The 14,894-nt window shown below is 42.2% G+C and overlaps 1 protein-coding gene across 2 annotated transcripts; it reads right to left on the bottom strand.

The window, feature by feature from the left end:
- Positions 1-448: 448 nt before the first annotated feature.
- On the bottom strand, positions 449-13,682 carry cetn3 (centrin 3). 2 transcript variants are annotated; one of them, XM_052019729.1, is made up of 5 exons: positions 13,628-13,682; positions 10,033-10,168; positions 7,931-8,045; positions 2,359-2,550; positions 449-828 (listed from the first exon to the last, which is right to left on the bottom strand). In XM_052019729.1, the coding sequence occupies exons 1-5, from the start codon at positions 13,642-13,644 to the stop codon at positions 785-787; spliced, it is 504 nt and encodes a 167-aa protein (XP_051875689.1). In that variant the 5' UTR covers positions 13,645-13,682; the 3' UTR covers positions 449-784. The 2 variants fall into 2 exon arrangements, with proteins under 2 accessions (XP_051875689.1, XP_051875690.1); XM_052019730.1 differs by having other exon boundaries at positions 10,099-10,168; positions 13,628-13,679.
- Between the last annotated feature and the right edge of the window lie 1,212 nt (positions 13,683-14,894).

The raw sequence follows: 14,894 nt of genomic DNA, 5'->3' as shown, positions 1-14,894 counted from the left end.
TTGAGTAATGCCATTTAGCTTGGATGAAGGATAACTGCTATTTAGATGCAAGACAACATTTGAACTAAGCATGTCTTAGGCATCCTAATATCTATGTCACCATAACATTTTTTTTGCCTTAAATTTTTCCAGCTCCAAAGCTGCTTCTATGACAAAAGATTGGTTAAATATCCTTGCACGTCAGGACTAATGCTGCAAGACGAATTGAAGTGGTCTCAGTTCATTTCTTAGTGGGCACTAATTTGGTAATTTTACTCTCCTAATGAAAACAAAGTCTGTTCATTGATGGATTCAGGTACATTATTGAGTGAGAATTAAAAAGTTAAAAGCCTCACTTCCAAATAGGTTTTGACAGACAATATTTCACACACAACAGAATGCTCCATTTTCCCCCCCAAACTCCCCTCACTTTAAGACTACAAAATTTAAAAAATAAAACTTTGACATATGAATTATAAATTTTTATTAAGACTACTTACAACAAAAATGTATCAAAATATTAATAGGAATGCATCTAGTGTAACATGTTTATGCTATTACCAATGAGTAAAAGTTATTTTATTTGATCTAAATAATTTATAAATACAAACTAATAACAAATATACAAAACAATTCAGAGTTCTTTCATTCAAAAGCAAGATTCAATACAAGTGTATTTGGTTTCATATGAAGATACTGAATGTGCTTTTTCCTCTCTTATGCAATACTTGGACAGGGACAACTAAAACTAGGACGTCAAGAGTTGTTCAATGTTCCAGTCAGTTTTTCTCCCCCCGTAAAAAGGTTAGATGTCTCCAGTCATAATAGCAATGAATTCTTCCTGGTTTACTAAAAACAAAATATACTATATTTGAATAATTTTGCAACAAGAACTATTTAAACTAGTAAGGAATATTTTAAATACTAGTCACTTCATGCACCATGTCTGTATGCAAAAAGAGCATAAATTGCAATGTTTAGTTGGTTCAATTTGAATTTTCTTGATGTCACATGTCTGCTCAGATTCCATGCAGCCCCAGTAATTATCTTGCATTATAAAGGATTAACAATGAAGTCACAGAGCACAAAGATTTGCCTACACCATGGCTTTGTTTTAGGAGATTTCTTTAGTATAAAACATTCAAATTGTACCTCTTACCACAGCCTTAAAAGATACAGATACATTATACATACAGGTACATACAAGATCTCATTAGAGTGTATAATGCCTCCAAAAATTGTAAGAAAGTTTCATGATCTTTCTGGAATCAGAAGAGATGTGACAAACATCAAGAAAATGCAAAGTAAAAGCAAATTATAAATTAGTTAATATTTCAACTACAAAGACAATATATTTAAAAAAATTTGAACGCATCTGTTACATGTTTAAAAACAAAATCTGAGTGACATTTGCAGCAACCTAAGGGCGTGACATGGAAAAAACTAAACAAAAAGGTAACATGCAAAAAGGACACCTTAAGGATTTAACATTGCCATAGGGCAATAAGCAGAAAGACATTCTTTAAATGTTTTCCTACTAATTATCAACTTGCAGAGCATTTTGGATCATGAAAAACTTGTAATTTTTTTCCCCCTGCCATAATTGGCTGTTGAGGCTATGTTTGCAAGTGCTCTGATAAGTATTTGAAATTGAATATAGGAACAAGGAAATATGGAGTACATACTTCTCAGTGAGATTACAATTGCTCATTAAAGTACATTCTAGTTCCCTCGGTAAAACAAAAAGCAATTAGCCTCAGCTGAGTGGCTCCAGAAAGCATAGCAGAGTTAAAGAATCTTATGGATACAATATACAATTGGAGTTCTGTGAACTATTCTCTTCTAGTTACAGAATGTTAAAATGTGCAATAGCATAAAGGATTTTAGACTGTGGCATTTCCACAGAGCATAGGAGACTATTGTTGCAGCCCAGCAGGTCTATGCCAACTCAGCAATTGTATTCCTCCATTAGATTTTCCCTGTTACCCATTTACCACACATTCTGATCAATTCCTCCTCCCCCTCCCAGGTTTCACCACACACTTGAGACTATATACAGTGGCCAATTAACCTGTAAATCCACACATCTTGAACCCAGGTCGTTGGAGCTGTGAAGTAGCAACTCCACTAGCTGTGTCAATATTCTACCCTAGTAACGAGTAACAAAAAAAGTCATTTGAAGGTGTCGAATTGGTCAAAAATGAATCTCATTATTCTCAAACATTGTAATATTGTTCTTTAGCAGGAGGGCTTAATGTTCTAATACAAATGATTAAATGGACAATGCAAATATTAACATAAATCAGTCTTGTTCAATTGGTGATGTTATCCATAACCAATTTTTTTTTAATTACTGAAAATGACTTAAAATTCACTTACTCTCTCCATCTCCATCTTTATCAAATTCATCAATCATTGCACGTAGCTCTTCATCAGTCATGTTTTCACCAAGCTCTCTCGCAACTCGGCGCAAATTACGCAGATTGATTTTACCAGAGTCATCATCATCAAACAGTTTGAATGCTTTTAGCATTTCTTCCCTTGGATCTCTGTCCAAAATCCAATCGGTCACTATCCAGTAAAATAGCAAAATATAGTATATTAAATGCAACCAATTTTCAAACAATTTCCAAACTCCATCCTTAAAAAGATGATGAAATTAGCTTCAGAAGTTGCAGCTGTGAACTTGCAAAGTTTAAATACTTAATCAGTATTAGTTCCATGACCTACAGTTCAAGCTTTAGTAAACTGTAAACAGCTGAAAAAAAAATAACAGAATGTGCCGTCAATAGTGCTATCAAGTGGCACTTATTCCTAATAACCTGTTCATTGACATTGCTATGGGTGTCATCAGGACCACTCAGCTGCAGACCTCTGCTTCATCAATAACCTTCCTTCCGTAAGTTCAGAAGTGGGAATGTTCACTGATGATTATGCAATATTCAACTCTTTTCACAACTCTTCAATAAATGAAACACCATGCCTGTGTACAGAAAGACCCAAACATTGAGGCATGAGCTGATGATGAAAATTTTGATATTTAATGACATCACCATCACCATGTTCTCCAACACCAATGTCCAGTGGTTCCAAATTAACCAGAAACGCAACTGAACTAGCCACAGAAATACCATGAATAAAGAACATGAGAGCCTGGAAATCCTGTAGCAAATGACTCTTTCCATTTAAGTTTCGCTTTAGGTGAAATTAAAATGTTTTTGCTTCTCTCCACCCCACATCATTAAAATCCTTCACAAATGCAAGTTCTCGATGCTGTATAATACAGCTGCTCCACATTCTACTTTTAATCATGATCAACATTCAGTGCCATCCAGCCCAGTTTAGAGATCACTACATATCCTTCAACTCTGGAGGGAATAAAAAAGAACATTCCATTGCTAATCAGTACCTAGAAATAGGACATTAACATTTCTAGTGTGCTGAGAGTGTTTTTTTTATTTGGAGCTAACACCACATCAAAAGTCACAAAAACAAGCAAAATTGAGACATTTGTGCTTTCAAAAATCATTATTGTAGTCTACCTCCCTTTATTTTTCATTCATTCACATTTGGTATCTGCTCTTCACTAGCAAGGCCAGTATTCATTGCCCATCCTCAACTGTCCTTGAAGGGTTGCAATGAGGCACCTTCTTGAACCGCTGCAGTCCTTTTTTTAGATGTATTCTCATGGTGCTACTGGGCAAGGAGTTCCAGGATCCAGTGACAATGAAGGATCAGCGATATTTCTCCCAAACTGGGATAGTGCGCAAATCTAAAGGGAAACCTGCATGTGAAGTTCCATTGAGCCTATGGTGCAGAAGTCATGATGGTAGAAGTCACAGGTAGGGAGGTACAATCAAAGTAGCCTGAGCAAACTGCTGCAGTGCACTTTGTATGTTGTACACACAAGAGCAAATGTGTGCCAATGGTGGATGGGATGCTTATCAAGCAAGCTGCTTTGCTCAAGAGCAAATGAAATTGCATATGGATGGCACTCCATCACATTCCTGACTTGAAAGTCCTTGGGAGTTTCAGGTGGTGGGTCACTGACTACAAGATACCCAGCCTCTGGCCTGCTCTTGCAGCCATTGTGTTAGGTGTCTGGTCCAGTTCAGTTTCTGCTCTGTTTCCCCCCAGGATGTTGATGTTGAAGGAGTCTGTGATGGTAATGCCACTGGAAGTCAAGGATAGATGGCCAAACTCTTCTGGGAATGGTCACTGCCTGCCATTTGCAGTAGAACTGTTAAATGTCATTTATCAGCCCATGCACAAATATTGTCTAGGTTCTTGCTGCATACAAGCACAGACTGCTTCATTTGCTGAGGAGCGGTGCACGGAAATGTAATCATCAGCAAATTTCTCCATTTCTACTTGGACAATGAGCTGTGCAGCATGAAAACCAAGCCCTTGAGCCCAACTTGTCCAAATGCCCTTTAAACATTATAATTGTATCTACCTCTATCACTTCCTCTGGCAGCTTTAGCCAGATAGCCACCACCCTGTGGTGAAGAACATGTTCCTCAGATCTCCTTTAAACTTCTCCCATTTCACCTTAAACCCATGCCCTCTAGTTTGGACTCACCTACTCTGTGGAAAAAGATTGTGACTATCTACCCTATCTATGCACCTCATAACCGTACAAACCTTAAGTTCACCCTCAGCCACCTACACTCTAGCAAGAGCAAACCTCACCTGTCCAACCTCTCCCTGTAATTAAAACCCTTCATTCCAGCCAACATCCTGGCAAATCTCTTCTGCACTCTTTCTATCGCTATCATATCCTTCCTGTAGTGTGACGACCAGAACTGTACACAATGCTTCAATTGTGGTCTAACCAATTCAGCTGCAATATGATGTCCAAACACTTGTACTCCAGCCTTTGAAGGCAAGCATGCCAAATGCCTTCTTCACTACCCTATCCCTCCATCTACCCCATCCATCCATGTCCCTATTCTCAGGGAACTATGAAGTTACACTCCAATGTTTCTCTGTCCATCAACACTCCCAAGGTCCATGCCATTTACTCTATGTCTGGCCAGAATTCAACTTTTGAAAAAGCATAACTTCACATTTGTTAGAAATAAATTCCATCTACCACCACGCTAACCAACTTTCCAGCTGATCCACGTCTTCCTGTATCCTTAGACAATCTTCTTTGCTGTCCACAACTCTACCATTTTTGTGTTGTCAGCAAATTTACTAATCAGACTATTTACATTCTCAAAGCACGACAAACAACAAAGGTCCTAGCACCAATCCCTCATGTACACTGTTGGTTACAGACTACCAGTCAGAAAAACACCCATCCACCACTACCTTCTGCCTCCAATTTTGGATCCAGTTTGCCAACACACCTTGGATGTCTCGTACATTAACCTTCTGGACCAGCCTACTGTGCGAGACCTCATTAAAAGCCTTGCTAAAATCCACATCTACCAGTTCCACTTGCCTGCCTTCATCAATTTTCTTAGTTATCTCCTCAAAAAATTTGAGACAGAATTTGCCCTGCACAAAAACATGCCGACTCTCCGTAATCAATTCCGGCCTTTTCAAATGAACATAAATCCTGCTGCTTAGAATTTTTTTCCAATAATTTCCCTACAGGCTCACCAGTCTGTTGGTTCCTGGCTTATCCTTACTGCCCTTTTAGAAAATGGGAATATTTGCTATCCAGTCTTCTGGTATGTCACCCAGGGCTAATGAAGATGTAGAAATGTCAGAACCCCAGCAATTTCCTCCTTTATTTCCCATAGCATCCTGGAATCCTGTCAGGCCCTGGGAATTTATCTTCTTTAATGAGAGCCAATGTCTTTAACACTTCCTCCTTCCTGATATAAACATGTTCCATAATATCAGGGTACCCCTCCCCTACTTATCCACCTCCTCAACATCCTTCTCCTGGTGAGTATTCATTTAGGATCCCACTCATATCCCCTGTCTCCACACATAGATTTCCCTGTTGGTCCCCAAGGGGATCTACTCTTTCCCCAACTACCATCTTGCTAATTTTGGGATTCTCCTTAATCCTGCTTGCTAAAGCTACTTCATGTACCCTTTTTGCTCTCCTAATTTCTTTCTCAAGTTCTCTCCTATATTCCTATAAACTTCAAAGGGCTCATTTGATACCAATTGCCTATACCCAACATATGCTTCCTTATTTTTCCTGATCAAACCTTCAGTTTACTTTGTTAACCAAAGTTTCCTAATCTTACCATCTTGGCTTTTTACCTCTATAGGGACATTCTGACTCTGAACTCTTAGTATCTCACCTTTAAATATCTCCTACTTACCTGATGCTGTACTCCACCTCCTGCAGCTGCCACGTCCTGCCTAACACAATTGAAATCTGCCTTCCCTCATTTTAGGACCCCAACTCCAGGACTGACTTTCTCTTTTTCTATGACTACCTTGAACCTTACCAGATTACGGTCACTGTCCCCAAAGGATTCCTCCACACACACTTTTATCACTTGCCCATCCTCATTCCTGAAGATGAGGTCAAGTACAGCCCCTTCCCTAGTAGGACTCTCTACAAACTGCTTTAAAAAAAAACCTTTTGATCGCATTTTACAAATTCCACCCTATCTAATCTCCTTACACTAAGACAATCTTAGTCAATATTGGGAAAGTTAAAATACCTCACTAATACTATTGGTTTCTTGCCCTACTTCAGTTTACATACAAATCTGGTTTTCTAATTCCCACTGACTATTGGGAGGTCTGTAGCATAATGCTATCAAAGTGATCACCCCTTCTTATTTCTTGATGGAAGAAAGATCACCAAGCAGCTCAGGATAGTTGGACGTAGGACAATGCCCCACAGAATTCCTGCAGTAATGTCCCAAGGCCAAGATGACTGACCTCTGACAACCATCACCATCTTCCTGTGTGCAAGGTAAGACTTCAACTACCGGAGTATTTTCCATTTAATGTCCATTGAATTCAATTTTTCCAGGGCACCTCAATGCCACACAGTCAAGTGTTGCCTTGGTGTCAAGACAGTAGCTCTCATTTCATCTCTGGTGTTAAAATCCACAACCAGTAGCTGCTGCATCATTCAAACAATGTCTCTGTGGGAAGTGGATCTGTGCAATTAAAGAGATCTTGATATGGCAACCTCAGGCAGAAAATTGGTGTGCGAGGAGATAACAGCACACGAATCTCCCAGGGAGATCTGACTGTGCTGTGATCTGATCAAGCCTTGCGGCTTGAGTGGTCCCAAGCCACAAATATCAACAACAGCATAAAGTCCATAGATCAAGGAATCCAGAAGTTGCAGTTATCAGATTAGAGACCCCTCAATCTTTTTGGAAGCCTGCCATCACAAATTTTCAAAGACTTAAAAGACAGTTGGACAGGTACAGGGATAGCCTTTTGATTAGATTTCTTTTGTTAAATCATTGAATTGCACAATGATGTCATTACATGTAAAAATTGACAGGAGAATAAAACCTGCATTAAGGCAAATCTTGTCAGAAAATGCCTGGTCCAACTTCCCAATGGGCAGTACTTCAACAGAAAAGAATGTGCAAATGCTTCAATACAGGAACATATGCAAATAAAAACAAAACTGGCCCAATTTCCAGGCACAGAACTTTAATCTTAAACTCCAACCAACAGTGGTTTCCATCATCAGTACATATCCAATGAATTTAAAGATGGAGGGGAAGCCAGATTAATACTAATGAGTATGGGTAACATGTTGCTGAAGTGTCAGTATGGTTAGACAGACACGTGAAAGAAGTTTGAATGGAGGATAAACAACACCATAGATCAGTAGAACTGAATAGTACTTCTCTGTGCTTCAAATTCTATGCAACAACATGAAAAAAAAACGAAGTTGGGTTCCATATTCAGGGGGAAAAAAGGTAACTTTGCCGATGTTTAAATGGGAACTCTACAGATTACAAATTTAAAACATGTCTGTATGCGCAGACTGGAGCATAATTACCAACTTCACTGAAGTCTTCAAAAGAAATTTTGCCAGTGCTATCCCGATCATAATCTTTCAGGATCTTCAAGACATCGGCCTTCTTTACATCAAATCCCAGAGCTCTCATTGCAACCTAATAGTGCAGTTAAAAAATATTCATAAACAATCCAATATTACAACTCTAAAACATGGCATTGCATTTCTAACATTCATTTTTAAATTTTCTCCATTATTCAAAAAGCACAAAACAGGCACGATGAATAATATCATCTCAGAAGTACAGCTTACTATGGATTACCAAAAGATTCAAAAGTACTCAGTCAAAAGGCAACATTGTCACACATTTCTCCAAGCACTTAATGGAACCAGCTCTTCACATGGGAAATATTATTGCTTTATTGCCAGCAATAAAATAACAAACAATAAACTTGGCCAACACCATTGGACAAAGAAAGAAATGACAGCAGTGTGATTTGTCCCATCGTAGACCAGAGAATATCCACATACAAGCAGTGAAAAATATGAATGATAAGGTGGCAATGGAGATGTGGTACCATTATAGTTATGATGGCCTAAATGAGCGATAGAGAAATTCATTGAAGAAACTGCTTATATCCACTTGTATAGTACTGAGAATTGATAACGCAAAAGCCTTCCAACTGTTGACATTAAAAGAAGTCGCAACCAAATTGAATCTGTGGCATCACTCCAGAACAAAAGCAAAGCAATCTATCTTGGACTGATGAAACCATTCTTATTCCACGAGCAATGCAAGGGATCCAAAACAGCCTGCAGCAATTGATGTAGGAACCCCGGGCACAAATGCTACCTTCAGAAAACAGGCCAGTTGCAAAACAGGTATTTGCTCTGCAGCATTTAACAGAGAAACATCAAGAGTTATAATGTTTCCTAGAGTTGAAACAAAAAGCTTTCAATTCTGTTAAGAGGGCACAAGTCAGTGCTAATAAATCTTTTGCGTTCAATTCTTAAATAAGTCAGGCTTTCCCCCCAACTTACGCTTGTCATTTGTTAAGTATGAAGTCAACATAGGATTTGGAACCAGTCATACAAGATGAACAGCAGCAACTAAACAAGGCTTCTTTTATAGCATGTCATATGCCGAGTTTCTATTCATTACGAGTGCAGAAGGCACATTGGAACACCACCATCTCATACATCTTCATGTTTCAGATATACATCTTTCTTCATCCTTGCAGGGACAAGAAGTACATTAAACTTTGTACTCAACAGCACTGTGCAAGTCCCTTCACCACTTTGACTGTAGCAGTTTAAAAATCAGTAAGTGGTGAAGTCCTCAAGAGCAACCAGGACTTGGCAATAAATGCTAGTCATGCCAGTGATACCCTCAAGTTTACAAAGGAATAGCAAACTTATTACAAAACCTGCAATACTCAGGTATACTTCAAGACCAATCATGTTTCTTCACTTACCATCCCCCTTTGTAAACCCCTTTTATCATACAAATTTTGCCTTCTCCAGCCAACCTTTTGTTTTTTCTTCCTTTCCCATGTTTGGTTCCCTTTAATGTCTTGTTAGCAAATAGAAATCTAATGCTGATGCAAAAAAAGGGACATCTTCAAGAGGCTGTGCTTCAAGGCAGCATCCATCATCAAGGACCCTCACCATCCGGGACATGCCCTCTTCTTGTTACTACCATCAGGGAGGAGATACAGGAGCCCGAAGATCCAAACTCAACAATTCAGGAACAGCTTCTTCCCCTCCACCATCAGATTTCTGAAGTCCATGAACTACCTTGTTATTCCTTTATTTTTTGCACTATTTATTTTTTTAAGATGTCATTGCACTGTACTGCTGCCACAAAACGTATCAGTGACAATAAATCTGATTCTGAAATAGTATTTTTGTTCTCTTATTCTACATATTCTGTCACTCGAGCTAAGTATTTCCAGATTTCCTATTTCAGATTTTCAGCATCCACAGGACTTTTATTTTATCCAGTGTCCATGTACATCAGTAGACTACACAATTGTCAATCATCTCATGATTATCACCATGGATAAAAACAAACAGATGGAGTTAATAAACAGCTACATTACTTTATAACTAGCAATAAAAATGGATTCAAATAAAAAATGCACCTTCAATTCATGATAATCTATTGCTTTATCCTTATCTGTATCAAATAAGTCAAATGCCTCCTTAACCTCACGTTTCTGCTCTTCTGTCAGTTCTCGCCGCTTTTTCCTTTTTGACTTATCCAAGTTAAGCTCCGTTCTGAAACAGGGTAATAAAAGATTAATTGTTGCCATGAGAGGTTCTCGACTAAAAACTCTCCCCTTAGATGCTACCCGATCTTCTGCATGGGTCAACAGCATTTTCTGTTTATATGACCATAGGACATGGAGATGGGTTGAATCAATGTAGAATGCTTAAACTATGTTAAAAGTACAATTGGTGCTGATATCCCAGTATCTTCTAAATTCTTTTAGATTAATACTTAGAGATTTGATGGGTGGTATTTTAGTTTGAATCATTTTTGGATGATGCTAAGCAGAGTAGGCAAATTCATTTAAAAATAATAAAGTAAGATTATTAATTTAGCTTGTGCTTTGCTGGATTTGTCCAAATAATTTAGAGCTCCCAGATACATGCAACATCTAGAACCAAGTAAAGTGGTGAATGAAAGGTTTAATCTACTCAACTGCCTTCAACCCTTTAGTTATTTATGATGCTACAGAGTTATTAACAATATAAAGTGATAGCTTTTGGGCTCAAATAAAAAGGGGTGCAGGGGAGGGGAACTCAGCTTCACAGCGACCATCTCTGTAAAAATAAATTAATGGGATATCAATGAAGCAATTAAGACCAACTAACATGAACATTTGTCATCTATTCCTTTTCCCTTCTGAGTTACATATTGTTATCACAGGCCTTCACTGTCATTCTTTGGCGGGCCAAAAAATTCTAGACTCCTGACATAAGCAGCATTATACAAAACTGCAGCTGTTCATGAAAGCAACCCATCAATACCTTTTGGTAAACATCTGACATCCTTAAATATTGTAGGTCACCTCTAAAAACCCCTTCCCAAGCCAAACAACAGAACATATACTAATCTAGTTGTTAAATTTCTCACAAGAGATCCATCCTTTCACTGGGCCACATCCAGTAACTGAAAAGTCAAAGGATTTGTGTTTTCTCCCTCTTTTGCTCCCCTTATTAACCTGACAACTTCTTCAACAGGTTATCCCTACAGCAACCCCAGCCTCATCCTTGTAAACTATTCCTTTAGAATGATCCAGCCATTCATACTCACTGCAACTTTAAAATGACTTTTTCTTTCCTCAGATGCTACCTGACCAGCTGAGTTCTTTTTTAAATACAGTGTTTAAATTACAGCCCCCACAAAATCCCATGAGATTTTACATTCTTGAACAATCTGCCATTCATGCAAATGCCTTATAAAACCCAGAGTATCTCAAGTACATTAATTTTAATTATGATCCAATTTGCTACCCTTGCTGACTTATTACTGCCTGAAAATTTCAAATTAATTGGTCAGATTCTATCTTTCCTTAACATATTCATGTTAATTAAGATATCTTTGCAATGTTGATTTTTGCTGTCCTGCCAATTTGCCCAATAACTTGGCCTGACTTGTCAGCAGTTCATTTACTTTTCTTTTAAACTAGTACTGTAAAACTCTGATAATCCGCTGCCTAACTATTCAGAAATCCCAATGATTTGGCATCTGGCACACCAGGCAATGTTTGACACCAGGCAATGTTTGGTGTGATCCTTTAAACCATCAGGTTCACTGGAAAATTTATTGTAATACAGTGTAATATCTAAAAGAAAAAAGTGAATTACAAATGCATTGGGGGTATAGATAGGAATGATATCTCATAGTCTGGAAAACCTGCTCATCCAACACCAAAGTCCTGAGTGTGCCAGATTATCAGATTTTTACTGTACCAGATTAGCAGTCTTCCAATCCTCCTGTACCATGTCTGTAGCTGAAGTATAGTACTGAAATTGCATGCACCTTGACCAAAATTAACATCAACAGCTGTGGCAAAACAGAATATGCAATACTGATGCATCAACAATTATTACCATGCTTCCTAAAAGTTTAAGGTTCAATGTCAAACTACAAAAGTGTAATAGGCAAGTAAGATCAGTTTGACTGTGACACTCACTGTGTAGTCCATTTAAGCCACAAAGACACCCATCAAACATTACTTTTTGCCACTGAGCCAATTTGCCACTCTTCCTTTAAACCCACAGGCTTGCACTTTTTTTTGACCAGCCAATGGTCCTGGTCGGTATCTCCCCCTTAATTGATCTGCTCGTTCTGTAAGCGGTGCAGAGTAGCTGCCACATTTCTCAATAGCAGGCCGTAAAGCACTTTGGGGTGCAAGGTGAATGGGAACTGTACAACTAGGTGATCTTGGTTGAGGGTTAAGGGGGTTGAGAAGTCTGTTCCTACTCCCATCCCTGCCAAGGCTCTGTGAATGAACACAAATGATGGTGGCTGTCCCGCCATCTCTCCCTCAGCACACCCCTCTCTCCCCCATTCCTCCTCTGCCCCCATACCCCCCATCCTCCCTCTCACCCCCATCCACCTCTGCCCTCATAACCATCCCCCCTCTGCCCTCATACACCCCCATTCCCCCTCTGCCATCAGACCCATCCCCCCTCTGCCCCCACACGCCCCCTATCCCCCCTCTGCCGCCATCCCCCCTGCTGCCCTCTGCCCCCATACCCCCCTCACCCCCATCCCCCCTCTGCCATCATACTCATCCCCCCTCTGCCCCCACACGCCCCCTATCCCCCTCTGCCCCCATACCCCCAAACTCCCTCTGCTCCCAAACCCCCTATCCCCCCTCTGCCCCCATGCCCCCTATCCCCCCATGCCCCCTATCCCCCCTGCCTCCAATCCCCCCTCTGCCCCATCCCCATTCTTCCCCATGCCCCCTCTCCCCATAGCCCCCATCCCCCCCTCTGCCCCCATCCCCCCATGCTCCCATACGCCCATCCCCCCTCTGCCCCCATCCCCCATGCTCCCATACGCCCATCCCCCCTCTGCCCCCATACCCCCTCTGCCCCCATACCCCCCTTCCCACCTCTGCCCCCATACCCCTTTCACCCCTCTGCCCCCATACCCCCTTCCCACCTCTGCCCCCATACCCCCTCTGCCCCCATACCCCCATCCCACCTCTGCTCCCATACCCCCCACTGCCCCCATCCCTCCTCTGCCCCCATACCCCCATCCCCCTCTGCCCCCATACCCCCCTTCCCACCTCTGCCCATACCCCCTCTGCCCCCATACCCCCATCCCACCTCTGCCCCCATACCCCCCCCATATCCCTATCCCCTCTCTGCCCCCATGCCCCCTATCCCCTCTCTGCCCCCAATCCCCCCATCCCCTCTGCCCTGGACTCACCTGCCAGCCCGTACTCCTCCCTCTCCCCCTTATTCCGGCTGCTCCCTCTCCCCCTCCGGCCCTGATGACGGGTCCCGGCCCGAAACGCCGACCGTTTATCTCCCTCCACAGCCGCTGCCCGCCTTCCCCCAGCATCGTGTGTGCGTCGCTTCGGCTTCACGGAGTCCGCCGCCTCAAGAGCCGGGAGACTAACCGCGGGGTGGGGAGGGGGAATAGACCTGATAAAGGTCCGGTGTTTCACGGGACCCTCCCTCGCCACCTCAGCGCCGATGGCCCACGGCACCTACCTCAGGGACACGCTCATGGCGACGGCCTTCCTCCGCGACTAAACAACAGTCAGACAGCACAACCCTCCTCAACCCCCATTGGCCGATCTGCCCCTTGTTATCAGGCGGCGGAATGGAGCTGTGCTTTCTATTGGCTGCGTGGGCTGTCAATCAAATAACGCTCCCAGACTATACAGCCCTCCTCAACTCCCATTGGCCGATCTGCCGCTTTTTATCCGGCGGCGGATCGGAGCGGTGTTTGCTATTGGCTGCTTGGGCTGTCAATCAAACAACGCCGCCGTCCGCAGAGGTTCGAGGAGCGGCGGTTTCTCACCCAACTGTCAGGGCGGGGCGACCGTCTCCAGGGCAACGGCCGGGCTGCATTCAGGTGGCGCCTGTGGCAGTTGTGCTCACCTCTTGGCCTTGGCAGTGGGGAAATGCAGAGAGGGGGTGGAGCTGACGGGTAGGGTCTGGTAGGGGAATGGAGCTCGGGGGAAGGGGACGAATGGAGAATTAAGCCCCCAATCACATGGAAAGATTGCAAGGGCTGCATTGCATCTTCTTCAATGCAACTGAGGGAAGTGATTATAAGGGATATGATATTGTTGGTGCCATACAGATGTGGCTGAAAGATGGACAGGGCTGGCAATTCAATATTCCACAGTATAGAATCTTCAGGCAAGACATTGGGAGGAGATGGGGGGGTGTAACAGAGATTTCTTTATTAGTCACATGTACATCGAAACACACAGTGAAATGATCTTTTGCATTGAGTGTTCTGGGGGCAGCCCGCAAGTGTCGTCACGCTTCCGGCGCCAACATAACACGCCCACAACTTCCTAACCTGTACGTCTTTGGAATGTGGGAGGAAACCGGAGCCCCCGGAGGAAACCCATGCGGACGCGGGGAGAACGTACAAACTCCTTACAGACAGTGTCCGGAATGGAACCCGGGTCACTGGCGCTGTAAAGTGTTACGCTAACCGCTACACTACTGTGCCTGCCCAGACAGGAGCATGGCGCTACACAGACGTGGTCACTCCCACCAAAGCTGTCATGGACGGATGTATCGCCCGTGGGTGAGTTATAGAGGCTTATCCCTCACATGGGTTCCCTCACTACCTACTGCAGGTCCTGTGTAGCGGACACATTCTCCAGGAGTCAGCCAGCTTGGTCAGAGGCAGAGCTGCCAAGCAGTGTGTGTATGACAGTGTGTATTGGTTTATTATTGTCACTTGTACTGAGGTACAGTGAAAAACTTGTCTTGCACACCGTTCATACAGGTCAAT

This window comes from Pristis pectinata, chromosome 7, assembly GCF_009764475.1.
Source record: "Pristis pectinata isolate sPriPec2 chromosome 7, sPriPec2.1.pri, whole genome shotgun sequence".
Lineage (NCBI taxonomy): Eukaryota > Metazoa > Chordata > Chondrichthyes > Rhinopristiformes > Pristidae > Pristis > Pristis pectinata.
The sequence above is the reverse complement of the archived record's forward strand: the minus strand, read 5'-3'. Positions and strand labels throughout refer to the sequence as shown.